The sequence below is a fragment of the Ambystoma mexicanum genome, chromosome 1q (genome assembly GCF_040938575.1).
Source record: "Ambystoma mexicanum isolate Mex_15411 chromosome 1q, UKY_AmexF1_1, whole genome shotgun sequence".
NCBI lineage: Eukaryota > Metazoa > Chordata > Amphibia > Caudata > Ambystomatidae > Ambystoma > Ambystoma mexicanum.
The window spans coordinates 573,383,210-573,395,563 of record NC_090922.1 but is presented as its reverse complement, the minus strand read 5'-3'; the positions used below and the strand labels follow the sequence as shown (position 1 = coordinate 573,395,563).

The following is a 12,354-nucleotide window of genomic DNA, read 5'->3' as shown; positions in this document are numbered from 1 at the left end:
AACGCCAGGCTCCATCCGACATATGCAGCCTAGCCATAAACCGTAGAAGGGACTCCTTTAAACACTGCCTTTGACTGCTGGCCTACATCTGAGATAAGCAGCCCAGCCAAATATGACTGTGAGGGCCCCACACCCACGTTTTGCTGATCATCTGCCTGTGAAGCTCAAATTGGAAGAAAAACAACCGCAGCAGCAAGGACCTTGAGACAGCCCTGCAGGCTGTCTTCCAAGTAAGGCGTTTATAAATAGTAATCTTTTTACAATGCACAGTACACAGAGTTTTTGTAATATATATTTTTAAGACATTTATAAACAACCCTTTGTATATTTCTTAAAAGGACTTTATATTTTTGAAATGTTAATTAATGCGCAGATGCTTAGGTTCATATTGTAAATAGTGCCTCGTGATTCACACTTTATGCACAACTTCTAAAACCCTGCTCGTTTACTGGAGGCATAAGTAATCAACAGAACTAAAGAGGCCGTAACCAGCATATTGTGGTCTGTCTTTCCTTTGCCAAGTTACTTTAACCCAGGGATTTCTTCCTTAGGGGTTTGGGAGAATCCCACCAATCCTAACCTTTGCCTTTCTGTCCTTGGTCAACTACAAAGCGAGGTACGACAAGGTATTCTTTAGCTCAGGTAAGCAGGGGTTTGAGACAGGTAAGAAGCTGGTCAGGAGTTAAAGTGATATAAAAGTATATTGTTGTGCGTGCCTACACCTGTCTACCAATAAGTGTGTGGTATGCTACTCTGTTACACTTATAAGTATGGTGAGGGGTACTTTAGTCCATACAGCATACCCTCAGAGCTCTGGAGCACTTTTGAACATTGTCCTTTTAAAGCTTATTTATAAAAAATTATCTGGCATTGAAAACATTTTAAAATAACAATATTAGAAACAATATTCATTTAAAATGGTCTTGAGACAAACATGCATACTGTACAGTGGACAAAGGACAAACATTTTGAGGTCTTACTTGGTTGGCATGCTGCACCAACTGTACTCTGCCATCTTTGAGGTGGATCAGGCTGACACCCATCTTCCGTAGGATTTCTAGATGTTGAGGGTTACTGGCCATGAAATCTCTGGCTCTCAAAGGAGGTTGAAGGCCACTATTCAAACTCTCCTCTCTGAAAAGCATAATACATTTTCATTTTTGTGTAACTGAAAATGTATGGATTTATCTTTAAAATCGAAAAAGCTGGAGGTAATTCAATATAAAAGCAAGGAAACAGTATAAAGTGCTCCTGCATCCCATTTCAATTAAACATGGAACACAGTATTTGATGGCTAAACAGACATGAGGAAAACATTCAGTCGAAGGCTCCAAACCTCAAAGTAGTTGTCTTATGATACATCTTGATGTCTTCACACAGAGCAATAGCTGCCTGGAGCATGTCCAAAACAAAGAATTATTTGTGGGATGTCTCTGGTTTCTGCTGGTTTGGGAGATGTGGGCGGGGGGGTTGTAAAATCGAGAAAAAAGGCCTTTAAAGTTCCTTGAAACCCACAGGCAATAAAAAGATGTCATTAGGCATTGTGGGGAATCCTGGATTGGAGGCCGACCTAGCACATAAGTGAATTTCAAGTAGCCCTTTGTCTGAAACAAAGGTTCTTGACTCCCATAACCCTCGGCTGCAGATTATGGTAACCGACTGTATTTTAAAGACAGACCCTTCCCAATCATATGCCAATTCACATATGCTTGTTTTATTGCACATGGGATACAGAGTGTGAGTGTGTGAGAGAGACACACACACACACAAGGGCAGTGTGAGCAAGTGAAATGGGACCTCTATGCAAGAGGCTGGTGGTGGGAGGCCAGGGTTGCAGGTTGTTTGGCCTTGGAAGGCTTACTCCCCCCATTCACATCACTAATAGTCGCCCCTCTAAGATCTCCTACCAACTTGCACTACACACACACATCCCCCCCAACCCCACAGGCCTAGCCATGATCACAAACACTTATCGAGCCATGACTAAGCTATCCTCTTTAGCCCTGTTGCACTCTCCCACATCAGCGGCTATCCAGACCCAAAGCGCTCTTCCATATAGATAACCTACTCCCAAGCATTTCCACCAAACCCGTAGAAAGCAGATTGGCACTCAGTACCGGAAACTTCTGACAGGTACTCATCAACACCACAGGTTTCACATCTGCCTTTCACACTAATGAATCTCCCCCTTTCTTTTAAAGCGTGAAGCGCAGAGATGCCAGCCAAAAAGTTTGCTTTTGTTAGTACATTTTTTCAACATGAATTAAGTGCAAGGAACAGGTACAAGAGCATATTTTAATTACAACAGGAATTCATTTAATGGCACAATTAAGGCATTTAATCTCAGAAGACAGCTTAAAAATAATACTGGCAGGTCCTATAGAAAACAAACTTTCATTTGACGTTACTACATGGCGGAAATAGGTAGAACCCAAGGAATAGACATTTCCCAAGCACTGCCATCTGGTTTCCTGTGTTTTCATCACAGCTTCTTTAGCTGTTGGCATTTTCCCCACTGTGTTTTTCACCTGTGCTGTTTTCAGCACTTTTCTGTTTATGGGGGGAAATAAGGAGTCTCCCCCATCACCCTCTAACCCACCCCCCCAAACACACAACACATTTATTTTACACAATGCACCCAAAACCGGTGGTGAAAACAGCACTGCGAAAAATGACAACGGCTAAAAAAGCTGCGAGGAAACCATGGTAAGAACTACCATCTATTACCTATTAAAAAGCCTAAACTGTATAAGCCAATACAAATAGAAAAATAAAAGCCTAAACTATAGTATTTGTTAGTACTTGTTTTTAACAGAACTTAAGTGGGAAGAGATGCACAATCAAATGCAACACAAACTTTGAGGTTACTACATGATACGGGTTAGCAAAGGTTGATCTTGGAGCAACTTTTCCTGCATATTCTATGGACCCCCCCCCCAAACTTTTTGCTTTTGTTTTTACACCATGTCCTGACCTTTTGCAGTGGAGTGAAATCAATTTTGGGTAACTATTTTGTGTTGACACAGCACCTTACCGTGCAGTGCAATTGGGATACTTTTGTATCACCCTAGACTACACTCTGAAGATTTTTTAGTTCCTTTTAAAAGTGCCTAAAGACTAGTTGGTAGCAGCAGTTTCTTTTTCACTATTTTTACTGTATTTATTTTAAGCTCCCTCACGTTTACAGTGTTTGGCTACAAACGGAAAAAACCAAATGGACACTTAAAGATGTTGGCAAAATGGTCCCCCTTATCTTGTTGGACGCTTCCGCAGCCTTTGACCTATTTGATCATCAAATCCTCGGTGAACACTTGACCTCAGCTGCTAATTTCTCCACTGAGGCAACCTCTTGGATTACATCTTTCCTTTCCAACAGAACGACAACAGTCTTCTCACACACAGCCTCAGCCCAGCCCACCACAGTCACCTACAGGGTCCCACAGAGCTCATGCGTCTGACCCACCCTGTACAATGTATTCCCAAAGCCACTGTTCGATCCTCTGGACACTCAGGGTATCTCCTACAGTAACTATGCAGACTATTCTCAGACTCTCCTTCCCATTACAGGCGACTATCCCACTGACTCAAACATGGTAGGAGAAGTCTATCACACCATCCAGACCTGGAGGGCACATCAATCAGTATGCCTTAACAACGATATGACTGAGATCCTCTTGGCCCGCGATCTAGGCTAAAATATCTTGCCGAAGACTACAAATCGTTCATTATTGATGGCAATACTATCACAGTCTCTCACGACAACACCTTGGGGGTCTACTTGGACTCTAATCTGAAACTAACTAAGCAAGTGAATGCAATTGCCTCCTCAGCCTATACTACGAAATTAATCAATGCGAGCAAATCCATCCCATCACCGGACAGTTGCATCACACTAGCAAGAGCTCTAATAGGATCCAGACTGGACTACTGCAACTGACTATTTGCTGTGTGCTCGTAACTTCAATAAACTACAAGGGATTCAAAACAATGCCTTGAGAGCAGCCTTGAACATCCCAAAAAAAGATTATATATCTGCAGTCAGAAGAAAAGTGCACTGGTTACCTATCCGAGACTACATTTGGTTCAAAACTCTGGCAATGGGGCACAAGTGCATCGGCAACAATGCCCCCAAAATATCTCTCCTCTAAATTCACCAAATGTCAATCCAACAGACGTACCCGCTCCTCCTACATATGTTGACTCTCTATCCTGAGATTCAACTGCTAAAGATCTGGTGGGACTAGCTTCCCAGCAATTGCAGCTAAGAATTGAAATGTTGTGCTGTGTTCCTAAGATCTGAACTCTCCTACTGGGCCTTCCGCAAGCACCTAAAAACATGGCTTTTCTGTGCAAAGAGCAATAATCCAGATCCACCTACCATCCTTCCTCAAACTGACAATTGATGTGTTACTAGCAAATACCTATGCACACTGTGTAACTTTATCTCTGTGGACCTGAACTTCTCTTATGTAACAAGCTAACCTCTATGCATGAAGAACCTTTATGCAGATGAACTGAATTCATGTATGTAACCATCACCTTGATGCTCCTGGGTTTCGTGCACTTTCGAAGTGTCAAAATAAATAATAAAATACTTTCATAACATGGATGTGCCACAAGGTTTTTTGCTTGTTCTTTGGACATGTCTTCTAGCCTTCTTCCTGCCTTGCCAGGTCAGGAGAACCCTTGTATGGTCATGTATTTGCTCTGGAAAGCAGTGCTTCTCGCGGTCTAGCGCAGGCCATGTGTGTTGGAAGCCAGGAAGTAGGTTGCGACTGGCTGGTACCAATACACAAACTGGTTTCTGTATGTCTGGAGTGTATGCATGAGTTTCACCAACAGTGGTCCCTGATTCGAACACTGCTGGGGTGTATGTGAGGGGCAGATCTTCCATTGGTTGGGCTGAGTTTCTGTGCTCACCTGCAGCCATTTCCCAGAGATCTGAAGAGAAGGCAAGTATCCTGCATAGCCATGAAGATTTCGGAAGACCCATGGACCGATCCTGAAAAGGCTTAGCAACCAACTTTTGCTGCAGTCCCGGTGGGGCCCTGTCTGGCTACTGATCTTAGAAGACACTTGTCAGTGCTTCGACCCTTTAAAGTGGTGGGAACAACCATTCTCGGGGTCTTCTTGGTGCCCTGCAGTTTTGAGTCTTTGAAAGTGTTCCTGGGCCATCCAGTGGACTGACTAACTACAATTTAGGCTACTGCAGTAGAAGCATGGCCGTTCCGCATTTTGACTCGGAACATCAGGGGGTCATCAGCTTGTCTTTTAAGTAGCCGCCTGCCGAGATTTCAGCGTCACAGCATCCAAGGGTCTCAAGATAAACGGCTTTCTTCAACAGCGACATCTGTGACACCTGCTGTCACCATGCATTGGAGAACGTCGCCAAAACCGATTTTCCAGCATCTAGCCGAGGATCCTAAAGAGTTCTGCACCAGTGCCTGCTGCATTGTTCCACAAGGTTGTACAAAGCTCCTGGAGCCGACCAGAGCTTTTCTTCACCCACAGCTCCAGTGTTTCTTTGACTGGAACCAACGGCAGGAAAACCTACCTCAGGCGACCCATCAACAACCTGACAAGTTTGTGGGAAAGTGTAGGAGGGGGTGGGGGAGTTTCAACCGTACCTACTTGGCACCCTATCTCAACCCTTTAAGTTTGTAAACTTTTAAATAGTTTTGTAACTTTTGGCTTTGGCAATACGTCTTACCAAAAGCCTTCCAAAAGATAGAAAAGGATGTTACTCACCAATGACCTCCTTTATCGGTCTTCTGGAACCTGTTTCACATTCAAAGGACCCTCCTCCTAACTTTTTACCACTCCCTAAAACTACTTGGAAACTTTGTGAACTTTTGGGGACAAGGACCCATACAATTTAGGGATGGACTTTTCAAGTTAGGGTTGTTATTCCTGTGGACTGTTGTATTGACTAGTTACTTATCTTCCCTTTCAGGCATTTGGGGAGTGAATTGGTTATTTTACACTAATTCATTGTGATTGTCTATATGCATTTTACTATTAGTGTTGTATGATAAGATTACCTGTTCTTAGTCATTTTCATAGTATGTTCTTGGCCATAAATAAATGTTATAGTATTTGTATACTTACTTGTCTAAGTGAAATCCTCGATTGCTCTTTGTGTGGACTCATTGTGTACCCCTCACCCCACTCACTTTCTCCTGAGACTTAGCCTTGACCACTCGCCATGCAAACTTGATTGGTTTGGCTACAGGTCCCAGAATTTCCCTGTTCACTATAACTACGGTGGCCTTCTAAACATCTGTCCACCAGGCCAGAGTTAAGAAATCCACTCTAACAACAAGCTATGTTTTAGACTGATGAGCTCTTCGCCCATATATCCTCATGTATATGTTAGACTGATTTGTAAGTAAGATGGTTTTCATACAATATGCATCAGAATGATCTCATAATACTGTTACCTTGTCATTCCCACTGATATTTTGCCATTTATACATATCCTCATACGAAGCTGTGATTTCTCTATTGAGCTCACCCGGGGTCCACCCAACGTGTTGCATATAGGTATGACCGCCAAGTGTGCATGTTGATTTCATGTTGTCATTGTGCTTGTGTTTTAGCATCAGGTTTCTGGTGGCTCAAGGGGGATTGCCAGGTACCAGCAGGAGCATAATACTTCACTAGAATTCCCACTAGACCAAGGTCAGGTGCACAGGACTCCTCTGGGCAGGGAATTGGATAGTCAGAGACTTGTGAGAGGAGGTGGGGGGCCTTTGAGGGAGTGTTTTTTCTCTAGCACATCGTGAGTTTGAGATTTGTGATGTGATGGAGGACGAGGTGGTATTTTACTCTATAGGTGGCTACGTATTACCACCATCACGTTTACATCCAATATAAAACATTTGTACTGCAATAACCCAATGGTACAAAGGGTCATGCGTTGAAATCTATTTTTGACATGTATGACAATTGTGCATATAAAGTCTAACAGAGCCCTCAACTGTATACAGTTGCCATAGGGTTTGATAAGACTACGTATAATACCCATTCTCCCTCTTGTGCTCCAACCCATATGATACAGCCGAGTCCCACAAAACATTTGGTCCAGCTGTCAGATTGTTACTGACATGGCCATCTCTGTGCCTGAACACAATGCGCTGCATGCTTTTTATAATGTTTTAAACTAGTCATCTCTGCTAGTAACTGAATAGTCTCCATATTCCAATGAATATTCGAATGCAATGTAATGCTCTTTATTTTCATGTTTGCACAGACTAGTGTCTTCCAAAGGGCCTTCATCCATCACAGCTTTTGAGCCATAATAATAGCAGTAGGCACTGTACAAATATCAAATAACATAACTATACATGGCTAAGTCCTAAATAACACTACAAGACTATATAAGATAAGTCGATTGCAGAGTGAAAATTGTCCGTTTCACTGTGATACTTTGATCTATATATGTACCAAATAGGTCTACTACCCAGAACAGATCCGTATGAAGAAGCTCATCATGCCTCTGATCTCTTCATTTTTGGGTTATTACAAACTGATGCAATTCCTGCATCTCTCTTCCACTCATTACAAAGGATCTAAGAGTGCTGGGAGTAGGAGAAAGTAGCCTGTCAATGTGAGTGTGGCTCCAAAAAGTATTTCAATATATTTGTGGCTGTTTATCACATGAGAGAGAGCGCTGTGAGCTTTCTTTTCTTTAGAACACTGGCCTTGAAATGTCTGATGTGAGCCACTTGCAGGCTGATACGAGTGCACAAGACGAACTCTGTGCCACCGCTGTGTTTCATGCAGCACACTCCTGAAGACCATCTCTCATACAGTGGTAGGTTCCTCCTGTGATACAGAGATACTTTCCTAGGATTTTACCTCTCCGACACTCAATTCTCCCTCCCATGTCGCCCAGCCCTCATGTGATAGGCAGAACTATCTTGCCTTTGTACACTCTGCATTCATCGTGAGAGATGAGCTATGATGATACTACAAGCCAAACCAGTAGGTGCACACAGAAATGCAACATAGACAACTTTTCCTAAAAGGTAAAACTTTTCTTAATCATTGAACAAAATACAATGCTAGATCTTACACCCTGGAGGAAACACGTGGGCAGTTGTTGTCCACTACATTTTTCAGAGGCTCTCGGATACTCTGTGCATACGTTGGGTCATTTGGGAAGAGGATCTGTGTGTTTGGACAAGACCAATCAAAGTTACTGTCATCCAGCTCAGTGTATTCAGTTGTCTGTAATGTAAAAAGAAAGGTAATGAGTTGATATCAATCAATAAAAATCATTAAATGTCTCAAAAGTATGCTTAAAGACAAATTAATTGCCTCTTTCATTAGCATCTTAAAAACAAAATGTTTCCATTAAAAATTAAAACGGCAACAGAAACAGTCAACTGCAGAACAGTCCAGAGATCACAACTGAACTGTCTGTGCCCTAAAGTGTAATGCTTTTATCATTCTTCATGCCAAAGTAGACCAGCCTAGGTGAGACTAATCCATAGCTCATATTTTTTGGCCATACTTACCATCTTGTGCTGACTTTACCAGCTGGAGTTGGGCCCGGGTTCGTCTCTGGTCTCCCCCTGTTAACCTGAACATTATTTTAGAGTAGGAACTGCCCACTTTCATCCCCAAACGTTCTTTATCAGTGAGCTGGCTTGGTTTTTGTCTTTCAACTCTTCAATATGTTGCTTGACTTTCATCTTTCTTGTTTCATGGACCATCAGTTTAATTATTATTGTCATCTTATCATTTATGTAACAATTATTTTTTGCAAAGAACTTTGGCGTAAGGCGCTATAGAAACAAATAAAGTCAGCAAACAGAGAATCTGAAATTTGGCTCTTTACTTATTGGACTGTTATTAACGTTCCATATATTATGCAATCTACAGTTGCTACCGAATGTCTGTCAAAGACAGGCATTAGGTAGCAATGTCTACTTAAACTCTGTTGACTTCCACAGTGTGCCCTGCTCATGCCTCAACTCTCATGAGCTCCTATGAAATTGTAACAGGACAAGATTTTATTTGACTATATACAGGATGGGCTACAATGGTAGTCTAACAACCCAGAAGTTACTACGCCTTGCCTAAAATGGAAAAATCTTGAGCCATTTTCAAGACCAGCAAAGATGGTATTTGACTTATCTATGACTAAATTGAGCGGGTGAAAAACAGTGTGGTTGGTGAGTTTGTTTCTCTTGAGACTAGAGATGTCGCAGTCCATAAGTGCACGATTGCTTGTTTGTTCCTATACAGTCAACTGAGGATTTAGAAACCAGCCTTTAAAATTAAAACAAATGCATTTTTTGCTTTCATGGAAAGGGGCCTGTATGGTGATCTGCTCTTGAACAGTCTGCACAAACAGTATTACATTATATATGTCCAAACTATGCTACTCTCCTACCGCACTACAAGTGGCGCTTTCTAGTTAATCCAGAGAGAGTTGGTATTGGGCATTTTTGGGATGGGTAGAGAAAACTGAACCACATATATCAAATCTAATTACGTGACTGATTACGAGATAATATTCTATGCATCCAAGTCAATGCTAAGCATGGAGGAGGCGAGAAAGGAGGAGTCAAGGATTTATAGAGGTCAAAAGAAACTGCACCATGCCATCTTGAACCCAACGTTTGAGGTACTGTTTTATGTCGATCATATTCACTTTGAATAGTCTGGCATGTTTAGGTTACGATTTAGTTTAAATCCCCTTTTGTTAATTGCACCTTTTCCACACTTTTCTGGACTGACTGGGATGGGTCTTAAAGTGTAGACATGTGAAATTGCTAAAAAGAAAAACATGCAGCTAATGAAAGTAAACCACAATATTTCTAATGGACATTTTTTTGCAGGGAAACTGAGCAAGTAGGAAAATGGATGTGACAATGGGTGTTCTGTTTGGAAACTTAAAAGATAGGATTCGTGAATTCCTCTGTGGCAAACGGTGGCAAGTGTTGGAGGTTTTTCATGTAAAATCTTTGAAAAAAATAGCTTTTCCTCCCATCCGGTCTAGAAACCAAGCTGCTGTGGCTCCTATAACAACCTGTTGCCATAAACGCCCTAATCCTTTTCCCGAAAGCTTTATGATACAAAGAAAATGAATATCTTTGAACACATTTGAGTCTGGCAAACTGGACATGTAGGGTAGCACAGCGTTCTTCAGTAGTGTGGAATGCCTCCGATTTTTAAACAGCACATGAATATGGTTATCTGCATTTCTGCAACCAAGACGTCAGCTGAGCTAATCGCAGACTGTCCTGGGGCTTCAACTTTCATTTATTTATTGGGTATTTATAAACGCCTATGTATCACATGGTGTCTCATGGCGCCACAAGACAAAAAGGGTGGGGAAGAAACGTGGGAGAGGGAAGAAGATAACAATAACGCTCCTACTAGTCCTTGTGCCATTCGGATTGTGCAAGTGCAGGGGGTAGTGGGTGAAGTGCTGGTTGGGGGGATAATGCTAGGGTGGGAGGGAAATGAGGGGCAGAATGGAGGCATACAAGTGGGGGGGGGACAAGGGGATGAAGAGGGCCCCTGGGGTTAGGCAAGTGCCAAGGGGAGGCCAGGTAGGCAAGTGCCAGGGTATGCAGCGAGTGATGACCGCATGCTAAGTGCAAGGACAGGAGTGGACCAGGCTCGGTAGGGATGCTTACCCCACCAGGCTAGTCAGAGGAAGGGGGCCCGGAAGGGCAAGTGCAGGTTAGAGGGGGTGGGCAGGGAGACCAGATTGCTGGGGCAGACTGGGCGAGGATGGCCTGGTGCCCTGTAGGACTCAGAAGGGACCAGGCAGCCAGTCAATGCAGCAGGGGCATTAGCTGGGGAAGTGGAGAGGGAAGGAAGAAGAGGAAAGGAAGGTCTTGGGCAGCTTCTCGAACTTAAGGAGATCTGGCTGAAGCCTGAGAGGGGCAGGGAGGCCATTCCAGAGAGAATGCTTACCAAAGAGATCTACCCTCCACCAGCGTCTGATCTGCAGAGAGTTTGGGCTAGAAGCCCGAAGGGCTCTTGCAGGGAGGTATTTAGGGAGAGAGTTGGATGTAGCGGGGTCGCAGGTCCCAGAAAAACTTGTGAATGATGCAGAGGGTCTTGAGCTTGATCCACGCAGCCACCAAGAGGCAGTGGAGAGATTTTAGGGCTGGAGGCCAAGAAGAAGCCCTGCAGTTCTATTCTGGATTAGTTGAAGGGGGTGCAGGGAGGATAAAGGCAGATTGAGGAAGAGGCTGTTGAAGTAGTCCAGTTTAGAGAGGACCAGAGCTCTGGGGAAGGTGAGGAAAGGGAGAAAGGCTCTGAAAGGGGTGGGGGGGAGAAGAGGAAGAGAGAGAAGGCAAGACAGTGAGCGAGAGAGAGCGAGCGAGCGATATTGACGCCAAGGTTTAGCCTCAAGAGGGTGAGGGAACCCATGGAAGGCGCCCAGACGGAAGGGAAGGAGGGAGCAGGGGTTTCAATGAGAAGGATATCAGTTTTACTGGCATTAAGACAGAGATAGTTAGCAGCGCACCATGCCTGAACTGCAGTCAGACAGGAATGAGAGAGGAAGAGGAGGAGGAAGTGGAGGGAATCTTGAAGGATAGATTGTGTGGTGAACACTGAAAGTATTTATCCCAAAACGTTTTAAGTACCATCAACGCATTTTTCGCCAATCAAAAGATTACCCTAGCTAAATACAATTTAGAGAATCAAACCTTTAACATTGTTACTAGGAGTATCAGCAGTCTAACATGAGCTCACAGGAACAAATACATTTCGTCAAAATACTAAGACAGAAACCAATTCCACACTGAACTTTAAGATTAAGATAATTCCATACTATTGTTTTCTTTGTTGTGCCGTGATTTGCAGTGGAGAGCCAGAGAGGTAGCAGGTGAGCCTCGGTAGTAAAGATGTAATCTTCTATATCAAAAATTAAATCTTCTTTCTCAGAAAACAGCAGATAGAGATATTTAAACATCTCAGCCAGGAAGAACGAATCCATTCTAAACAACAAAAAAAAACTGTTAACATGTAACTCAGGTTTGAACAAAATACTTGCAAAGTAACTTAGTTCTGCAAAACATCATCAAATATGTCAATAATGCCATAACCAGCCCGACATTAGGCTACACCCATAACGGACATGGTACTATATTCCTGTACACCCCTACCCCACACATCACCCCTCAAAGCAAAGATGCGGGCCTCAACTATGCTACAAAGTAGATACTTGATATTGCCTTCTTAAACAGGCTTTTACCCCATTAATGTGGAAACTGGTCTGTCTCTCCTCATTGAAAGATGAAAGCGGGATGAATGGAAGGAGCAGTCACAGCACCCCTTTGCTTCTGTGGTTTTAGGAGTGCTAAGTTAACAGCACACAGA

At 43.1% G+C, this 12,354-nt stretch overlaps 1 protein-coding gene across 1 annotated transcript in view; it reads right to left on the bottom strand.

Annotated features, from left to right (window-relative positions):
- The window catches only part of EDEM3 (ER degradation enhancing alpha-mannosidase like protein 3), a 925,252-nt gene that overhangs the window by 142,320 nt on the left and 770,578 nt on the right, over positions 1–12,354 (bottom strand). The window contains 3 exon segments of the mRNA XM_069641064.1: positions 981–1,134; positions 8,078–8,232; positions 11,807–11,972. Coding sequence (XP_069497165.1) covers positions 981–1,134; positions 8,078–8,232; positions 11,807–11,972 — 475 coding nt within the window.